We start from the raw sequence: 21,389 nt of genomic DNA, 5'->3' as shown, positions 1-21,389 counted from the left end.
AACAGGGAGGGCACGCACTGAACGGCAGCAACCCTCTGTGATAATGCAATTTCAATTGTATAATAGTTTTTGTGGAAATGAGACGTGAAGTTTTTCCTGTTTAAGGCTTGGCTTACCATAGTGTCTAAAGAAATCTGTCGGTATATGGTTGCTACGGTAGGTGTTCATATATTTAAACTCTGGAGTAGGAGGATTCTCTCAGACTGTTCAGTAATTAATTTCAGTCCCTCCTGTGCATGCTCACTTTCGGTATGCTTTGCTCTCTTTCCGTGGCCTTGCTTTCTCCATGAAACGCATTGCAGAACACCAGCAAAGTGAATTTACGTTTTTGTTTCTAAAGAACAGCTTTTGTGACCTGGGTGAACTTGTCCTCCTTCAGGTTTAAAATATCCAAATGCTGTCAGTAATGGCATGTTGAGACACATTTGCTCAGGCAGGCAGTTTGCATTCACTTCCCTCTGCTTGAAAATCTGTGTATTTCATACGGGGAGCGCACATTTGGCGTTTTTTTTAAGTTTCTTTTGCTGAAACGGGCCTAGCTTAGCCTGTCTTCTCTATGCACAGGATGGCTCCTGCTTGCCAGAGCTGCACAAAGATAATCGCTCAGGAAGTGTTTCAGCCAATCCCCTGAAGCTTTACATTCGGATTTACCGAAGTAGCCAATCCGGGATTAGCTTTTATTAGGAAGACAGATCATCAAGCTGAAGTGCCAAGCCCTTTCTGCCTGAGTACTGAGAGCCTGTCCTCCATGTTTTATAAGTATTGACATAACACTGTGTTAACAATGCATCCACAGAGGTAAGCCTTACTTTTTACATTTTTTTTTCTCTAAGACCTATGAGTTGTGGGTTGAGAGTGTGATTCTCTGTGATTTGTTGTGCAAAACTCACACCACAGCACTTTATTAAGTTGGAACTGTTTAAATTTGCTTTCTTGGGTCACATGGTTAGTAGCCATTAGCCACAGCTTTATTTTGCAGACTGGCAAAACCTTGGCATACCTACTTCTTCACAGGAGGATGGTGTTTTTAGAGTTTATCAAGATCCTGGTATTCCAAAGAAGCTTTCTCTCTCTGAGCAGTTTGCCAGCACTATTGTCTGTTGTGTCACATGCCTGCTGAAGAGAAAATGGAAGCTAGGGAGCAGATGCATTTAACTGCCCTACAGGGAGTCAAGCAGGGATAATGGCAGACAGAAGAACAGGCAAGTTTACCTTTCTAAACAGTGAATGAAATAGCTAAGATAAGTTATCTCTGAGAAAATACGGGATTTTTAAAAACCTGGACATCAGCAAAAAGTGCTAATGGCAGATTGTAGATATTGGGCCTAGGTGGTGGTGTGCTGTTGCATCATGTATTTTATGCAGCTTATCTCTTAACTTAAAATGATTATTGAACCTTTTTTCTTGCAGGAGTGATTAATACAACGTGTTTCTCTTTCTGAGGGACAATGTATGGTTAATATTTTGTTCCTTTAAAAGGGAGTTTTTATGCTGCAGATTTTGGAAATGGGTTGCTGCTCAGTAAAATGCAGCAGTACATCTGTTTACAAATCTGATTCTTTATGGAAAATGTTTTTGAACTGTTAGCTTTCTTGTTTTACATAGTTCAAATAAACTGATGTACCTTTTATCTGTGCCTTTTTGTTTTACACTGTATCAGCCACAGTTCTGTGTTGTGGAGTCCAGAGGATATAAAATCATGTGTGGTTCATGACAGTAGTACATGTTGTTCGTTCTTGCTTTTTTTTCCCTTTTTTTTTTTTTAACTTTTGGTTTAATGCTGCATAATTATTTCAAGAAATTCCTTTTTGATCAATTCCCAAATCTGCCAGCCTGTTGTATCTTCTTAGCTGGAAAAATGAGATGGGTGCTTGAACAGTTGGTAAGTAAGCAGCATGCTACTCTCTGAACATTTTTAACAGTTTTCCAAACATTTTGTTTTTACTGTGTCAGTTAGTCCAGTAGATGAAGTAATGTTAGTGGTTAGTCATATAAAAAATCAGATTTGCTTAGCGTCCATTTTAAGGGACTTGTGCGTGTAAACTGTTCCAATTTGAATGCACTGTTTTTTTGATAATTTGCCTCTAAAGTTTGAAGTTTATACTTCCTGTTTCCTTCAGGCGAGTGAAAAATATTCTACTTGCTGTTTGTTCATAGATCATTAATTACCACATTTGTAGGGTAAAGCGCATTTTCGTTGTTCTTAGGCTTTTGAGGTGTGATGAAAGTGCTAGTACTCAGCAATGAAGTGACCTTATGAAGTAAAGTAAATAATGGTTAATAAGCATATGTTTCTCATTCTATACAAAGTGTAATCTCAGACAAACTTGCTTGATTTGTAATTAATTTAGAACATTTTGTCCCTTTATTAAGATTTTGATTGTAGTGCTTGCATGCTTGTTTTGACAAGCTGTTTTTCAGTGATAGCCAGTATTGTTAAAAAAGCAGAGGAGGATGCTCTTTTGTGCTTTTAATGTAATTTTTGCACTCGTTTTAACAGTCCACACATATTCATGATTTTAGGAAAGAACTTGGAGCTAAGCTAGCTTTGCAAATAACTGCACCCAGGCACAATTACATGCTAACTTTTATAGAAGGTTGCCAGGTGTTTGATAACATTCTGTTACATAGCAATTTACCTCTGGTTATTTGTTTGCCGGTATGAGTATTTACTTTGAATATCTCACTTTGCTTAACAGCCCCCCCCCCCCCCCCCCCCCCCCAAGGATTAAATTATAAGAATGTCTAGTTCAGTTTGCAACCTGAAACATTGCTGGGTTGTACAACTGAATTTCATGTGATAGCATTTTTGTATGCAATTTTAATGCATTTTTCAGCATACATAAAAGTGCTGACATGGTTAAGAAGTTATTCCGGTTTTTGTTCTTCCGTTGCTAAAAACAGAAATTACATTTGGACATAATTTTCCTAGCAGTAGTTTATACACATTAGCAGTTTACTTTCAGTCTTAAATAGTGCACAACATAATATTTGTTTAATATGAGGAAGCAGGGGTAAGTGATCTGCAATCAGAAAGCTTGTATTAAAATGGCTCCCACAGGTTTTGTTAAACTAGGATCTGTTTCAAATCTGCACCTCCAGACACACTGCTGACAGTGAAGCATATTTGTAAGCTGCCCTTGTGCATGTAATGAAACATAGCATCGTGAGTCTGTTAAAGTTCACTATTTTTAATCACTCAAATATAATTCTTTTATAGTTCACAAAAAATAAATGTCTGCATTGCAGCAAGATGTCTGAGGCAAGGTAGACACAGTGGTGTTGTTTTACAGATCAGCCCAATCGCACTGCTCCGTGGAGTGCTTGAGCCAATAGAAGCAGAGGGTAGGTTAAAGATTGACAATTGCAGTGGCAAGACTGAGAAAGGCCTTCTGGAAATTTCTACCATCTTTGTTCCATCTAAGTAAAGCAAATTCAGCCAAGCTGAAGAATTTCATATATTTTTGGTGCTTTGTCAAGGTATGATGTTATCACTCACTTTCATAGATTGCATAATAAGAAGCACTATGTGCCATTTTTTCTACTGTTCAGGACAGATGGAATGTGGGGTTTTGTTTAAGAGCTAGACGCGGGGAAAAAGCACATATTCTTTCTACCCGAGATTTTACAGGACTGGATCTTGTTAATATCACAGTTAGACAGAGCATGTATGAAGCAATGTAGCTGAGGTTTATTCAGCTTGTCGCAAATGGCCATTATTCTAATGTAACTAGCAGTTAATCGTATAATTGCACTTTAAGTTTTCTGGCTACTAAAGAGGAATTAGAATTGCCTAGGATAAATATGATTAGCCATTATTATTTAGTGCCAACATCCAGTTACTTTTGTAATTAGCTGGACAAAGAATGCAGTGGGGGAAAAACAAAGGAGTAATCTGGATTATAAATTATGAAGAAAACAGTAGGTTTTGAAAAGCTACATGCCTCTTTCTTTGCAGGCAAACTGTTTTAGTTGGAACCTAAATAGTGCTAGGGAAAAACTGAGTGATTTCTTTAAACAAATGACACTGCTTGACATACTGATAATGAAAAAAATATCCAGAGGATAAACCACTCCAAATGTGACATTCGCTTCCCCCCCCTCCCGCCCCCCCCCCCCCCCCCCCCCCCCGCATCAGGCAGCAGTATTGAAATGTAGGGGAAAACCTACATTGCTGCTAAGGAAGTGTGTAATAACAGGAGCTTAATGCTCAAAAATTGTAAATAGGAGATTACATTACAAATTTAGCCCTTTATATCAGTGTCCACAAACTTCGATTGGTTCGTCTTCCTGAGCTGTCTTCCATTTTGTGATACCACTTTTGCTGGTTTCACCCCACCCCACCCCTTTTTGCTTTGTTTTCAAGTGTATTGGCCATGTGGATCCAGTAGCTGAAAAGTGATAGGTCGTGGTCAGTTTCCCATAGCAATTGTGCCACTCCAGCATAATTGGTTAAAGGGCGATAAATCTCAGTAAAAGCGCTCCTCTTCTCTTTCTGGAATTTAGGCTATTAATTTGAATCTCGTAAATATCTTGGAAGTTGAACATAACCTTTTCCTGTGTAGAATGTAGTAGATAGCAATTTTCAAATTTTGTTACTTGTGAATCCCTCATATTTTCCCCATGGGGACATGAATCCCATTATAGGGAATTTAAGTCTGTTAGACTAGGTTTGGTTTACTTAGTTAATGTCTGCAAACCCCTTATTAGTAGTACACTGGCTTTGAGGGGTCTGCAAACCAGGGACCGAAAATTGTTGTAGCAGGCCCTTAAGCTTGGCCCTTTAAATTGTATTTAGAAAGTATTTTAAATATCTTTATTAATAAACATGTCTCGTATTCATGGGTTGAAGTCTATTTTAGAAATAGCTATATAGGAATTGAGTTTTATTTGATAGAAGTTGTCTGTCATTCTTATGTTAACCCTTTATTGCCAATTGTCGTAGCATCTGTGTTTCATGCTGTGATATTAAAACCATGCTGTAGCAGAATGTTAACATCCTTACTTTAGCCAGTATAAACCTTTACTTTCAAACATGATTGTTCTCAAATTATGTTTTTAGCATCTGAAACCTACAGCTATTCTGATAGCCTTGCTTGGGCCTCAGATCTATAGTTTATAGTCTTAAAGAAGATGGTATGACACCAAGAATCTCCCTTCCTCCCCTGGTTTTCTCTTTTGTGGAGCTATTTTGAATGCACACTGAAGAATAAGGTTTTAGAAAATACCTAAATGTTCTTTAAATTAAATATATATATATTTACTTTGCTTATTGTCAGAGGTAACTTAGCTTAAACATTGCTGTATGTAAATATCTGAACAAGCATTTTGTGTATGTTAATTGCTTAATACAAGTTGAGTATTTTGCAGGGAATTCTGCAAAAGGAAATGTAAAATATGAGGCGCTCAAACTGGAGAGTGAATCTAAAATTCAGTGATTTCCTTAGTAACCTGTGACTTCACGAAACTCCCTTATCTTGTGCCTTTCTAGTGAAACATTCGGATGCCAGGTGTCCTTTTGTCATGCTTTACCATTTCTGACATTTAGATGCTTGCTTCGAATATAGCACTGATGTGTAAACAAGAGATACTGTTATTGAATAAACTGCTACCATTTTAGCTACAGTGTGGGAATGAGGCAGTGCAGTGCTGTCAGACGCCATTTTAAGAATCCTGCATAAATAGCATAGCTACCGATGAGTAAGAGACTGTTATAGGTGAGTGCTTATACAAAGCTGCTATTTATTCAGCAATGGCATGCAAATATTTTTTTTCAACTTTTTACTGAATGCAGTTTTTTGAAACCATTATTTAGAATGAATTGCTACTCACAAATGTGATATAGGAGAGGCAGGAATTATTTTAAGGATGAAATTCAGTTTTAGTGCTTATAGTCTTACATCAGGGGTTTTTGTTTCATTTTCTACTAATTAAAAGGAAAAATTAATTCCATAAATGTATAGTTCTTGATTTTAAAGTAATGTGTTTATTCCCTACTGTAGATCTAGATTGTATATGTGGACATTAGCTGTTTCGAGTGGTTTTCCATATATGTCAGTTTTTCTTGGTTAAATGTCAAGGTGCAGTAGTTCATCTGCAACTTTTAATTGCACTTTGTAGTTAATAAAGGTTAGAGCAGCTTTACATGTTTTGTATATGTACATTTTTTCAGGTAAGTACTACTACTAATACAGGAATGAGTTTCCTAAACAGAAATGTCAGTATTTTACTTACTGGTCTGAAATTTGAAAAACTGAATTTCATATAAAAATCCCACTCTATCTTCAGTTTATTACAGAGCATATTTAAAAATTAGGCAGCTAAATTCTTTTTGCATTTTTACCTAAGTATCAGTAAATCTTGTATGTTTGCATTCCTTATTTTTTTTCTTTCTATCCCCAGCTATTCTCAAAGCAATAACCTCCACCCCTCCTCCCCTCATTCAGACAAGTTAAAACAATTTGTATGAAACAAATTAGTTGAACATTTTAGAAAACAAATTCTTCTTTCTTTTTTTTTTTTGTAAGTTTTGTCAATACAAGTAGGGAAGTTTTAAATGATTAATTGGTGTTCTAGTCAATGGACAGTGAAACTGGCAAAGCTTAAATTTCAGTTGTGTTCTTAAAATATGTATGTTCCTCTGTTCATTCATCTTAAGGATTAAATAAGACTAGCTTTCAGAATGACATAAGGTATTTATTGTAGTCATCTAGGTACTTAACTGAGTATATACCAGTATCATTTCTGATCTGCAGCCTCAGAGCATCACATTCGTAGTACACATGCATGATAGTAACGCATAATGTCTGAAATAACAGGTCTAAGCCCTGCAAAAATGAGTTCTCAAAATGAAACTCTCTAGGATAGTCTACTGGATCACACAGTTATTGTTTCTGTAGAACTAGATGCTAGTTTACAATTATTTTGCTGTTGGTATTAATTTTCTTTTTATTTTGTTGTGGGTAATAGTAAGGTACCTGTCATTAAGGATCCATTTTTCTTGAATTATTTTACTTGAAAACTTTTGCTGATTTCTGTGTTTGGCAGTTTGTATGTTTACATTTTCAGAGTATTGCTTGTATTGATGGAAGATGCAACGGTGAAAAGATCTTTCAGCTTTAGAAAAGTTACTGTAAACTTGCTGTGAATTGCTAGCATGTATTTACAAACTTGAGTCTTAAAAGATTACCACTACAATCATCACTGCCACCATTCAAACAGTGTCATGTTGTGCGAGTCATAATACATTACAGCAAATAAAACAATGGGAGATGCTTCTGAAGAGCTGTGAATTTTAAGTATCTTTTATAGCTATGACTAATACGCTTTTTTAACTGCCCCCCCAACATTTTATTTTTTTCAGAACAATCTCAATTATTTTCTTACATGCTTCAATGTTTGTGCCCTTGAAAGATTGAACGAGATTAATTATAGTAGAGGATATGGAGATGCAATCTGTTCCTCTAAGGCTCAGTTTTCATAGTATAGTATAAAATTGCTGCATTTTGTTTTAGATGTGGGTATGTGTGTATAGAATATATGCACCTCCATTGCTAAGAAAACTGAAGAACCTTTGTGTCAAGTGATGAATACGTGTGTTATTTTATACTTAAAATCTTTGGGAAAGCTGTCTTCAGGCATCTTACATATGATGTATCAGAGATGGATCAAGTCAAGATACTTTGTTCATCTTGGAACTGCTTACGAAGAATGTTTTTCTTGTCTCTATAGATCTGTTGAAAGAACACTCAAAAAGGTGATGGCGGAAACTGGCTCAATTTCCTGAATTAAACTCATTAGATGGAGAGAGACAGATTCAGAGCTGAAGAAACCTCCTATGCTGTAACTAATGCATAGGAGTTCTGAGCTGTAACACCCCTGCAGTGCTAGGTTTGGGCCCACAGTTGCAGAGCATCTTCAGTCAGCTCTGTAACTTGCCCTGCTACTTTGGCCAGGGATGCAGGAACAGTTCCTGCTACTTTGTTTCTGTATTGATCTGTCATACCCATTTCTCAACTCCGTGTCTTGTAATACTGACTTGTAGCAACTACTGTATCTTGCTTGTTATATCATGTTCCTCTGAGATTGTGATTTGAACAACATAGCACCTGAGAGATTTGGATGAGTCTGGAATGTTATGATTGCTTTAATGTAACATAGATGTGAGCTACTGCTAAAAGGACGTTACTCTTTTCCACCCCTTCCCACGTGTGGTACACTGCCATTTCCTCTTTTCTGCACAGTGAGCTAGATCACTGAACTGATTCAGTTGAGATGAATATGATTTCTGGAACATAAAGTTAGGGATTGGGGAAACCATTCCTTTTACTAGCAACCTGTGTAAAATGATTTTAAGACTTCAACCTGAGTCTCGCGAAGATTTGTATGTCCTAGTCTGTGGCTGAAATTTGATCTATATTTTAAAACCATGTAATGTATACTGCCAAATTACTTCACTCTTGACAGAATTAGTGTGTATTATTACTTATTTACCTGTGTGCGTTATTCATATATACGTGATGTTTTAGAAATATGGGTCTTGTTGCAGTTTGGTGATACTGAAATAGGATTTTATAAGGGGGGAGGGGAAGAAAAAGCCAATGCAACGTGGGAAGAGAACAATGAACCCATCCCTTCTCATTGCTTAGGAAAGAGAATGGGCAGAGGCAAGTGGCACATGAAATATTTTGGTGTCTGCAACACACTGCCAGCTCCTCTGTGATGGACGCCCTCTGGGGAAGGGTGTAACAAATGTGCAGTATAATTGATCTGCCCATGCAAAAGAAATCTGTGAAGCATTGTGCTAGGTCAACTCTGCTACACATTTACCATCATTCTGGTCACATGGGTGCCTTTGCTTGCGGCTGAAATTAACAGCATAGTCCATGAGCTGGGAGATTGGATGCTGATAGAATAGAACTTCTCTTCAGTGTTTTATGACTTTAAAGAGTTTAATTTGTAAATTATTGCTGTATACAAATGACAAGTAAAGGATAACTATTTCTGGAGTTCACGGATCTTCTCAGCTTTGGGTCTTCAATATATTAAGCTTGGTTAATTTGTATTTAAAGTTTCTGCTGACATACTGTCCTGTTTAGAAGTGTGAAAGGAATTGAACCCAACACCACCCCACCCCGGTAGCTAATAGGTGATTAGAAGTAGTTTTGACAAACACCAGACTAAAAAGTCCTTCTGATGGTTAAGTTTTACTTCGTTTAGGAAGCTGTTTTAAGTTATACCAGTAACAAAACTCCTGCTAATATAAACTAGTTGTCAGGCTGAAGAGTTTCTCTGATATAAATGTAACCAAGTCCTCAGTGTTGTTTCTGAGCTCCAGTTGGCTGTCTTGGGCAGATTTAACCACAGTGGCTATCTTCTTGCCTCTGAGGTAGAAATAGCTGTCCCTAGAGCTGGGATGGCTGAGTAGAATCTCAGTCCACTCTGTAACAGCAGTAGATCACAGACTGCCATGTCAAAGTAAACTGGTATGAGCAACAACTTACATTAACAGACTAGACAGTAAGTTGTCACTACAGAGGAAATGATCTACATGTTGTTTGGCTGTTGTGCTCTGATGATATTTATGGATAACCGTGATACCAGCTTCAGGCACCATAACCTGATTTGTCTTATTTTGAATTTGGGTTTGCTTGAACATGATATGTTGTCTTTTATATTTCATCTACAATAGTCAGATCCCCCAAAGAGGTGTGTAACTTAATATCCATTGTAGTTCTTTTTTCTTCTCCCTTCCAGCATCCTTCCCCAAACTGACTTAACTAGCCAAATTCATTGAGTTATTTTCTTGAATGGCATCGCTATAAGAAAGTAGAAGATTGGCAAGCCAGATATAGTTTGTTGTCTACTTAATCCTGCCTGGAGTGAATTAAAACTGTATATGTAAGACTGAATGGTTGAATGATAGTAACAAATCTGTTCCGTTTACTCTTTATTGTAGTTAATAATTGGTGGAATTGTATTGACAAGGAATTATAACTATTCAGTTCTCTGTTATGTAATCTAGTTTCAAATAGAAATTATTTATTTAGTAGTTATTTAATAGTTTTTAAAATTGCATGTTACCTTCTAGTTTTGCAAGCTGTTCTGTGTTGCTAAACCTGTTACTTCAGCTAATCCGTTCACTGATGCTGGTGAGTGTGTAAATGTTGGCAGGCATTTGTCCACACAGTTTATAGAGGCCTTAGATTAGGAGCTACAGGGAACAGAATTCCTGTTTGTCTGTCACATACAATTTATGTATACAGTGACATAATCTTCATTGCATGTTACGAGACTGTTATTAGTATGACAATGTTACCTTTGTAATTGGTAAATGTGCAGCATACATGTGTACCTGGGTTGTTTCTCTACTTGTTTTGGTCAGTGTATACTCTGGCAAACAGCAAACATTTCATTTCATCAGAAATTTTAATATAGTTGTATTTGACAATGTTATGTTGAACTTCTATACATGAAGTTAGACATGAGAATAATACAATTTATAACTATTCTAATTCACCTTTTTGAATCCTGCAGCTTGGCTGAAGAGGAAATAAAGGCAGAGCAGGAGGTGGTGGAGGGGATGGATATCTCCACTCGATCCAAAGGTGAGTAAGAAGGAATGTTTAATCTATGTTTTACAACAAATGAATATTTTTAAACCAGGATAGTGAAACTGTGTAGTCTATCATGAAGCTGCTCTTCAGTGAAGACTCAAGACTCGTTGTATTTTTTTACAATGGCCATTGTATGTTAGAAAGTGTTTTAATTTGTGCTTGGTTTCCATTACATGTCAGCACTCCCCCCCCACTGGTTATTTCTGGTTTATGAATAACTAACTTCAGTTAAATGATAAAAAAAATCAGCCTCTTGTATCGTCTCACTTATCATGACTTCCTTTACAGTGCTTTTAGATTTGCAATGTAGGAGAAAGTAGTAGTAGTAGTAATAAGGTAGTATTTCCTACAGTAATGAATCTGAATTTTCATAAGAATAAACACAGTAACAATTCTGTTTCCACAAAATGGGTCCCCTGAGCAGTATGTATTTCACAGACATTTACGTATCTGTCCTACTACCCTGACATGAATTAAACTTAGAGGTGGAATTGCAGGTGGCTGATACTTTCTGTCCTTCTGGTTTCTGGAGTTTTCCCTGTGGATGAGTTACTAGAAGAAAATGATGTTATCTGTCAGTGTAAAGCAAGCCAAATATGTAACCATCTGTATCAGTGTAAATATTCCCACTGTCATTTGAAGTGAGGGAACAGAAATGCCCTTCACTTGGAATACTTGCACGTTATTGTTTACTCTGGTTCTTTGTAATTGAGTGCCAGCTGCCTGTCCATCTCCTGTACTTGCAGCTGACTTTGCAGCTCAGTATACTTGAAAGCCATTTCTGTAAAATGGCAGAATTGGTTTCTACCAGGCTTTTTGAATTCTGGCGCATACCCACTGATTCTTCACATTTCTGCTACAGGGGTCGAGTCTAGTTAACTCTGAATGTGCAGATGTAATTGTCTTGAAAGCGTGGCACAGATCATCTGCATTGCTTTGTTTTTTAATGAGGTAGCTTGGGTAGATAACATGGTTATAAAATTGTGTTTAAGTCTTGTTTGTGCTAACAGACAGTAAATTGCTTGTTTCAGTTCTCATGGTATGGTTGGATGAGGTAGTATAATCTGACAGCTCAGAAGAGATTTGCTTGCTCCTTTTGCTCCTTCTTCCTGTCCTTTTCTCCTTTCTCTGCTGCTGGTCTTGCACATCAGTCTCCATCACTGGGCTGCTGTTGATGTGTACTTATGTCTGTATTTCAGTTTTCTAAGCCAGCAGAAAGTAAGCTGGTTTTTGTTGCTTTAATGATTGCTGCTGAGTGGGGTAAGCTCCAAGCTTTGTGCTCACACTGCTTACTTCCTTTGTGGTGCTTGTTAGATCCCAGCCAGTTGAACTTTCTAACCAACTTAAAAACTGAAACATTATTTTGCTGTTGTAGTGACCAGTCTGATTGTGAAAGAGTTTGATGAGTATGAGAACTCGATAGAAGAGATGAAGGGTCTCTGGATGCATTTATCTGTGCATGAAATCTCACATTCATTTCGCCTTAGAAAGACTTTGGCCCACTTATTAGTTAAACTGTTACTTAGGTCACTCTGACATAATCAATGTCTAAAAGTAATTTATGAGTCTGATATCTATTTAAGTAGATGTCTGCATCTTAGTGCTGTTGCTTTACTCAGCCCAGAAACAGGTGTATGGTCCATACAAAAAGATGCAATTCCCTTACATTAGTTCTACTGCTGGTCTGACCTCAAGGTGTACTGTTTTAATGAATTAAACCCTCAGGAAATTTTTTACTTTTGCTTTGTAGGGTTAAGATGAAGTTTCCCAGAACAGTGAGCTGATTTAATACCTCATGGTGATTGAAATGGTCAGTCTTTCATCTCCCAACCTTCTCAGCCATGTGATCTTGCAGCTCCCTTAGCTTTGTGGGCTCTGATCAATTAAAATTGGTCGATTCAGAAGGAGCTGACCTCACAGAAAAACTCAGGTTTTTATACTGAGTCAGTTTACTGTTGATACAACTCCTTGGACGAGCTCATAGGTAAGCTCTGGTAGTGATTGAGAGGAGAGTGGTTGTAGAAGACAAGGACAGGATCACAGAATCACAGAATGGTAGGGGTTGGAAGGGACCTCTGTGGGTCATCTAGCCCAACCCTCCTGCCGAAGCAGGGTCAAGCTGTCATTGAGTGGAAGTCACTGGTCTGTACACAGTAGGATCTTTTGTGTGTTAAACACCAGTGAGAGTGATCTGAATGACCAGAGTAAAGATAAAACTTCACAGAGGTTGAATTAATTGAATAAATATGATGGAATTGATGCTGATTTGCTTTAATTAGTTTGTTAAATTTGACATTTATGTTGACAAACATAAACCAGAATCATTCTGAGGGCAAGAGTAGCAACTGCCCACTCCAAACCCTTACAGGTATATATTTTATTTCAGTGAAGAAGGGATGTGGGTTGGAAGGAAATCCTAAGACTTGCCTATAAGCCATCTTGCTTTCTTGTATTCCCAACCGAATATATGAATTAGTGGTAGAACTTTATACTGGTTGAATATGTAGTTTTGCATAGAAAGTAAAAGGATAATAAATGTCATCTGCTTAGTCCAAGAGCTGACTGTATTATAGGCCTGCTAAAATTAATCTTTATGGACTTCTGTTATTTGGATGGAGACGTTTCCCTGTTGGCTCAGGGCAGTGTTTCTGCAGCAGAAAAGTCACAAACCAGAAATTTTGAAACTGTTGTTACACTCTGTGTAAGGTAGAAAAAGTGTACCAGTTCTAAACTGGTGGGATAGTGGTAACAGTGTTTCCTCCTGTAACAATCTCCTTCAGATTTTTGCTTTGTGTGTTTTGGAAGGGATGTAGATGAGGAGATTGGCCCTATATAGACAAACCCTTAAGGGAAGCATACAGCTTTTCTTGATCTGTGTTGGGTTTTTTGATGGTCTGAGAAGCTTGTGCAGGAGATCAATCCGAGGTATTGTGTAACTTGTCCTGGAGAAGCTGATATGCTGCAAGTTTGTAACGTAACTTGTTCTGCTACAGTTTGTACAACTCATGTGAGGCCATGTCTGAAGAAAGTTGTAGGAAAATAAATTAAGTTGCTTTAAAACCAATTAGTCTGATGAGACCTCTTTGTGAATATTTTTCTTTTGGTATAAGAAGTTTAATTTTCTATAAATCAGTTCCAGTTCAGTTTAAGCTATGCTGAAGCATGCACTGTTTAATGTGTAACAAGGGTGTTAGTGTAGCCCTTGAATCGGTTTAAGTAAGGTGGTCATTTCAAAGCAGCCTAAGACGGTCACACTGCTTGATGCAGCAGTTTTGTCCACTTCCTTCCCTCCCTAAGCTGGCAGGAAACTAGCTGAACCATAAAACTTGAATAGTTTTCTCCTAGCTTAGTGTGCTGACATGTCTTGGTAGACTGCCAGAACTGGTGTAAGAGAGAGGGCAGGAGTATTTCTGCAGTTGGGTGCAGGAAGCGCAGAGCTTTGTTAGCCAGCATTTAAATAGGGTTAGGCTGTAATGAAACTAGAGCTTAAGGCCATAGGTGACACTTCTTGCTTACACTTTGTCATGTGATATGTAAGAGAGCGCCTATAGCAGTGGTCAGAGCTACGCAGCCTTCCACATTCATCTTTAGCTTCATTTTTCTACCCTTCTCCTTAGTCTGGCACTGATGTTTATACTGTTGCATAGTAAGCTGTATCAAGTAGCTGATCTAGCTGAAAATTGATCATTTTTTTTGTAGTATTATTTTTTGCCTGAATCATAAATTGGTTAACCCTACTATTACATACAAGTGCCTGTCTGCACAAAGTTGTGGGGCCAGACATCTGGTGAGATGGGGAAGGGAAGAGGAGGAGAGTTACTGTAGCAGTTGTAATGTAGATCTGATTATAAGCTGTGCATGTGCAGCTTTACTAAATACGAGGTTTTAAAATATGCTGCTCTTCATTGGAACAAGACGGCGTAAGGCATTTGAGAACTGGAAATGGGAAACGACAGCTTAAAGAGAATAACTGAGTCCAAAAACACAAAATGGAGTCGGCAGAGGATTACTGTTTAGCAAAGGAGAAAGGCCATGGATTAGATAATTATAATATTTTGTCCTCTGCATATGATTCATTAACATGTCTGACAGAAACATCTTGTTATATTCTGTCCCAGCCCCATGGCCTACTTTTTAACCTTGTTTATTAAATATTTCAAGATGGGATTTGCAAAGCTTTCTGGAGAATTTTTTGAGTATTTCCAGGTTGTGATTCCAGAGCAGCATAACCAACTTAATTTCTTCACTTGCACTTGTTAGCTTTGGACAGCACTGAACTCTCCACTGGGCTTTTTCATCCTATCAACCTGGAAGATTTTTTTTTTTTTTTTAATTCTTGGGTTAGTTTTCTGCTAGTTTATCTTACTACCAACAGTAGTTAGCTCTGGTGGCAGATGGACTTGCATGTAGATTTCATATGTTTCAGCTAGTACTGTAACTGTTGCTGGTCTAGCAACTAGTCAAAAGGAGCTCTTTAACTCTCTTCTTCCCGTTACCAGTCGTATATCCCTTATACTTCCTTTGCATCTATGCTGGCTAGCTATGCTGTTAGCCAGTGCTGAGTTAGTTAAGCGCTTGGGTGTAGAAGTAGTTTTCTACCTGCTTATCTCCCAGATTACTCGGGAGCTGGACAGATGTCATTGCTAGGAGCAGACTTGCCACAGTCAGTGACAACTAGTCATTAGATGGTCTTGTCGTAAAATCATATACTGATACACTGCTGCTTAATGGTGAGAATTCTGACTTTGACAGCTTTTATATTGCTGCAGGTTTGTGTTGAAGGCTCTTTGGTCTTAGGGACTTCTCTCAGTGGTAAAAGATTTGGATATTTTGAATATAAATGCAAAATTACTAGTAAAATGGAATTTCCAGAATACATTATGTATTTTGTAACAGTTTCATAGTAGTACATTGTGTATCGACTTTCTGTGCAGTGATACCAAGTATTTAATCACATAGAAATGAGATTCTCACTCCAGTGTGAAACATAATTTGAGAATCCTCCAGTGAACAGTAGTACAGCCCGAGGCTTTTATCTCTAATGCACAGCCCTTGTTACTTACTAATCAACAGGGGGTCTTCAGGAGTGCCTTGGGGCAGCAAGTCCCCCTACAGCCAGGCTCTAGCTTATAAGCAGTTTACATCTCTTATATTGCAGGTTGTTGGGAGGTGTTTCTTTTTCTTTATCCACCAAAATTCTACAATGAAGAAACAAGTAACAATGTCTTTTTTGTACTTATGCAAAATTGTGACATAGTAGGAGTTCCTCAGGATTTACACAAGCGTGGCTAACCTCTATTATTTATTACATTAAACAACTGGACTGGGTTAATTGCATCAGCTGAAGTATCTGGAATGTAAACAGGACTTTAGTGGTTGATTGAAACTGCATCGTGTTTCAAAATCCTGGCATAAGATTAAGATGCCTCAGAGCTGAGTGTGAGTTCTAACAGATTTATCCATGATTTTGTTAAGTGTTTGGAAGATAATTAAGCTTGCTGGAGTCTTATAGATAAGATATTTATATTATGGATAGATTATAGATGGAAAAAAACCATAAATCTATTAGCAACCATTCAGGATAATAAATGTAACTGGCAGACTTCAGAGTTCTGGAATCCATATAAATTATTAATTGAAGCCTGTTCTGTCAAATCAGACTGTAATGATGGTGACAATGGAGATAGTGTTGTTCCTTTTTCTCTCAGAATTCTTCATTGATTTCCCTCAACACTGTTTAAAGTACGTGCATTCAGAGCTTTTGAGGAGGAGAAAAGAAGAGAGAAGTGACAGTCTAGGTGGAAGTTAGTTTTCTGGTTTTGTTTTTGTTCCTTCTAAAGGCATAGTTACATTTCTGTGGGGTAATGACAGCTTAAGCAGTCTTCAGTCACCTTTGTATTGTACCTTCTCTCATGCTGCCTCCTGTTTTAGGCTAGCCTAGCTGTTTCTTACAGCCATCAAATGAATTATCCATGAAACTGCTTTAATGACATTTTTGTTTTGTTACATTTCATTTAATTTAAATCCTTCATCTGGTTCGCCAAATGCTGGCAGGACAGAATAGCATGGGATTGGGAATTGGTGTTAACAGAAGTAGCCTTGGCCTGGCTCTGTAACACTTCTGCTGAGTGTCTAACTTACATAGAACAATTGACTAGGTTTCTAATTGGAAATGTTATTCAGAATTTTGCGTATTTGACCCACCTGCATTGAGATATCAAGAACCTACTTATATCACAGAATACTTTTACTGGTGTACTGAAGTCTCAATTTACTGATATCTAATACAGATCCTGGAAGACTATAATAATGCTTTCACTGAAAAAATACATATATATATATATATCTATATATATATGTAAAGCAATATATGTTTATCTAAGTCAGACCTGCCATGCTCATGTGCTCCTTCATGTCAGCCACATTTCCATTCTTTTGCTTTATACTGGCACTTCAGCTCTGTGACCTGTTGGTATGCCAATTCAGCTGAAATTATTTTTTGAGGGTTTTGTTGGTTTTGGCCATATCAGTTATCTAAACCATCTTGCTTCCTGGGTGAAAAAATAACAGCGCTAGAGAAAGACAAAGGAAAGAAAGTATATCTGTGGAAGGGTACTGTGAAGTCTTAACTTAGAACTGTAATTTGCTGTGGATTTTGGCTCTCATTAAGGCCTTATGGGTAAAGAAACTAATGCAAGTGTAATAGGTACTTAGAAATACATATGTTAGTGCCATTTTGTTTTGATTCTAGTCTGGATTTACTTTGACTGCATTTAGCTTAAGTAAGTTTTAAAATTTTTTTTAAAAAAGGTATATGGAAAGGAGAGCATAAGGAGGTGTAAGATATCACTGTTTGTAAGTCTTGGTACTGAGCAGTTTGTGCTATGTTCTTACAGTAAGGCATGTTGATGTTACTTGTTTTCAGGAGGAATCACATTGGGGTGTCATGGGAAAAGGAAGGAAAACAGCATTTTATTTTTATGTATTTTCTGAGTTGGCATCTGCTTCTACTGAGAAAAACAAGACTTCTCAATTAGTTGTCAGGGGTCATTGCTGTTGAATACTTACAGCAGAGTACTTGGCAACGTATAGAACACAAAATATGGTTGTGGTCTATGCTCCATATGCTGCAGCAAGATATGATCCCTGATGTACAATAATAATATAATTTTTTTGCTTGTTTTTATAGCTTTTTTCTAAGCTAAATTGTATTAAGTCACTATCATAGTTTACCTATTTAAAAACTGCATTACCATCACATAAAATTGGACTTCTAAAGTAGTCAGAAAGTCTGAAATTAAGTTGCTTTAGGGTTTAAGTATGCTTTAGTCTGTCTCCTGGGAGCAGTAGTTACTAATCCTTTAGTCTCATGATGGTATACCGAAATGAAGATTTTCAGCTTTAGGTGAAGCTCAGGGTAGCTTGTTGTTCTCCAATGGATGGTTTGCAAGAGCACTCGTAGGTGCTTATTTCAACCTTGGCAATGTTACAGAGCAATTAATAATAACCTAGTGATGTAGAAACAGTTAGCTTTTAATGAGAATTTAAAAAGTTATTTCGGGTGTCTATTTTTTCACTTGTGCTAGACACATGGAATTGAGGTAATGCTAAGAAAGCAAAATCACACACTAAAAATCAAATAAGTAGATTAAGGTTGCTTGGCAAATTAATTGGCTAGTACACTTGGTTTTCAATAAAATGTCCATTTACTATTTTACTGTAATGCCCTTCATTTAGTACGCAGAACATTTCATTTCTTATTCATCTTCCGACTGCTGGGTAACTGCAAGTGATCTCAGCCTTTTCAGTTAGAAAAGGTGGGGGCACAAATTGATGCCTATGTGAAAAGTTTGGTTCAAGTTGACTTGCTCAATGTATGGTAGGAGTTTTGTAGAAGAAGCAGGGGGATTGCAGGCATATGTGCCAACTGGCATGATGAGGTATTCTTCAAAGTGAGACCATTCTTGCTCATTAAACACCTTTTTAAAAATATTTCTCTGACATAGAAGAGATCACCAAAATTCATGCTGTTCCTTTTTGGAGCAGAAGCATGAATCCACCTCTTAAGTAAATGTCCTAGTCACCAAGTTATTGCGTAGTTTAAATTTGGTCTTTTTTGTTCGTTCCTTTTGGATTTGTTTCACTTTGTTCAAGTAATAAATATGAAGTTAAACTACACTGGGGGAGTGATCCAGGTTAAAAATTAACTTTCCTCTTGACAGGTTATTTTAACAGGAATATATTTCTTGATCTGGTTCACAGCACGGCTACTCAAACTCTGTTAACACAGCTGGAAGAGCCAAGGAGGAAGAAGAGGCAGTGTGTGCCAAACAGGGCATGGCTGTTGAAAGAAATTCACACAAAATGCAACTCCAGCATTTTTTTATCATAATTAGAATTGAAAACTGTAACTCAGTTGAAGTAGGTGCTACCGTTCTTATTTTACTTGAACTTAATTAAAAGATTGTTCATATTATTAGGTCTCTCACAGATTGGTAAGGTCACAACGTGTAGTGATAGTTGAAGATATTGGCCTATTCCACTAGCACAACTAAATCTGAAAGAAAATGCCTGTGCATTGCTGTATTCCTGTCTATTCCTTAATTGTTCCAGTTACATCTTACGTTGCCTCAAGAAAATCTCTGTGCTTTTCAGTTACTTGCCAGTTAGAAATAAGGTGTGTTTCAGGTCAGTTTTTGTATGTTGTATATGTCACCACTTCTGAAAATCCCTAGTATGCTCAGGCTTGAACCACAGAAGAAAATTACACTAGTTAAGTAGTTTTTTTAAATCTCTTAACCAAGCATGTATGTCTCTGTGATCATTTGGTTAAATTGGTGTTGAATCAGTACCTTTTCTCTTGCAGTGTAGTTTGGATTTGGCTGTGACTGAATCGTAATTCAGTTCTGGTGTAGCTAATAACAGTTTTAACCCTTTTCCTGACCCTGAACCAGTTAGTTTAGGAAAAAAACGCATTTAAAAGTGAGAAGCATCACATTACGGGGGCATGCACATGATGAGGAACTTTACACCTGATTTTCTTTTTTCGTACTTAGAGCCGAGGTACAACGCACAGTGTCACAGGCAACTTCTTTGTAACGACCACAATCTGAGGCTGAAAAGCTGAAAGGAAACTGATGTGCTCCATTGATGGCAGTTTTGTGCCTGAGAGTAAGAAATGGAAGCTAAAGGGCAGAAAACTACTGTCCTGTTACGCTGCTGGTTTCAGCGTGTGCCTGCATATGTACAGTATGGAAATAAAAGCCTGCATCTCTTCAGTGAGTTATAGTGAGAGCTTTATTTGCTGGGGAGAAACTCAAAGGCTCAGAGATCCTTGCAAGTACTTTGAGGATGTTGTTTGCTGTAGAGAGAGACAATTCTGCAGATCTCCCTGCGTTTGGAAAAGGAGGACTAAGGCATGGTCAGCACTTCACAGTAAGAGTAGTTTACTTATGACTGCCTTTAGGAATGCATGAAAAGTCTCTGTTGAGAACTGCAAATTATAATAAAGAAACAAAGACTTATATTCTACATGCTGTTCTGTGCCATGTGGTGATGGAAAAACGAGAAAAGATACGGCTTTTTTGTTGACCACTCTGAATGCAAACAGTTCCCATGCTGAATAAGCTCCATTCTGCTTTAATGAAAAAAAAAAATAGAATTCAGAGGTTGTGTTGGTTTTAGGTTTGATCGCTTTGGTTAAGTTGTGGGTTTTGGTTTAGCTGACACTGATGCTGCAGTATTTCTTCCAGGATAGCTGTACTGGCTCAGCTCTGTTGGGGTATATGAAGCATATGCCAGCCAAAAGAGTTCTTCTGCCACCTTCTGTGCATAATGAGCTGAAGTGAAAAAAATCCGTAGTCTTCTGTCAGTGTAGTTGTACCTGTATTAGGATTTTTATTGTCATAATTGTGTAAGGAGGAGAGGAGGCAGGCATTATATTTTTCACACGTTTAAGTGACGTACCTTACCTGGCAATTCTTTGTACTGTCAGACCAATCTAAATTTTGGCTTTAGGCCCACTCCATTTAGTGGAGTGGGAGGCGAATGCGCTTGAACTGGAACAGGTCAAGTAACAATAATGGTCTCAGACACATTGTATTGGTTTAATTCAGCCTAGGCATGTCAGAATATGACTGGTCTTAAATGCTGCCTACAAGTACAAAAGAGGAGGGATGGAAAGGAAAAAACATCACATTTCTTAGTGTCCATGAAAACTCAAAACATGAAATTTTTTTGTTTGTTTAAATAAGCTTAACTAAATTTTAACAAAATTTTATAACTTATGTGAACAGAAAGATTTCTCTGAAAGCCAAAACTACGTTTCTGCTAGGCAGCACTGCTGAAATAGCTGTGCCTACCTAAGTCTAGTGGCAGACATTTTCCTAGGATTGTTGAAATTGCATCTGTTGTTAGCCTGGTGCAGCTATCCTAGATTAATAAAACTCAGGATGGGCAAATGCGCCTACGTTCTCTTCTCTCCCAGTTATATCTTCTTCCATCTATCTTCTCATATGTTTTTCATATTTATTTATAGTTTTCTTGATTCTTAATCATTAGCTTGACATGTTACCAAGTTTTTTGTCGATCAGAAGTCACCATATAACACCAATTTTTTTGTAGAGTTATGTAGAAAGAAGTCAAACCCACTGCTTTTTTCTGTGCAGTTATATGTTTGGGGAAAAAATTTAAAAGCTCCAGGAACTGAAATAAATGGAATGTTCACAGTTGATTAGGTAACAATTACATCTTTCATGTGTCTGGACCCATCTG

The 21,389-nt window shown here is 37.4% G+C and overlaps 1 protein-coding gene across 8 annotated transcripts in view; it reads left to right on the top strand.

The window, feature by feature from the left end:
• Positions 1–676: 676 nt before the first annotated feature.
• ZMYND8 (zinc finger MYND-type containing 8) overlaps positions 677–21,389 on the top strand; it is a 60,464-nt gene continuing 39,751 nt past the window's right edge. For 4 of the 8 annotated variants that reach the window (XM_075438411.1, XM_009933807.2, XM_075438414.1 and 1 more), the window contains exons 1-2: positions 677–798; positions 10,537–10,607. In XM_075438411.1, the coding sequence (XP_075294526.1) occupies positions 785–798; positions 10,537–10,607 (85 nt within the window). In that variant the 5' untranslated portion in view covers positions 677–784. Of the gene's footprint in view, positions 799–990; positions 1,203–1,826; positions 1,883–3,376; positions 3,481–5,695; positions 5,718–10,536; positions 10,608–21,389 lie in introns of those variants that run through there. The other 4 variants (XM_075438407.1, XM_075438408.1, XM_075438409.1 and 1 more) reach the window with 4 other exon arrangements.

This window comes from Opisthocomus hoazin, chromosome 18 (genome assembly GCF_030867145.1).
Source record: "Opisthocomus hoazin isolate bOpiHoa1 chromosome 18, bOpiHoa1.hap1, whole genome shotgun sequence".
NCBI lineage: Eukaryota > Metazoa > Chordata > Aves > Opisthocomiformes > Opisthocomidae > Opisthocomus > Opisthocomus hoazin.
Note: the sequence above shows the minus strand (reverse complement) of the source record. Positions and strands in the feature narration are given on the sequence as shown.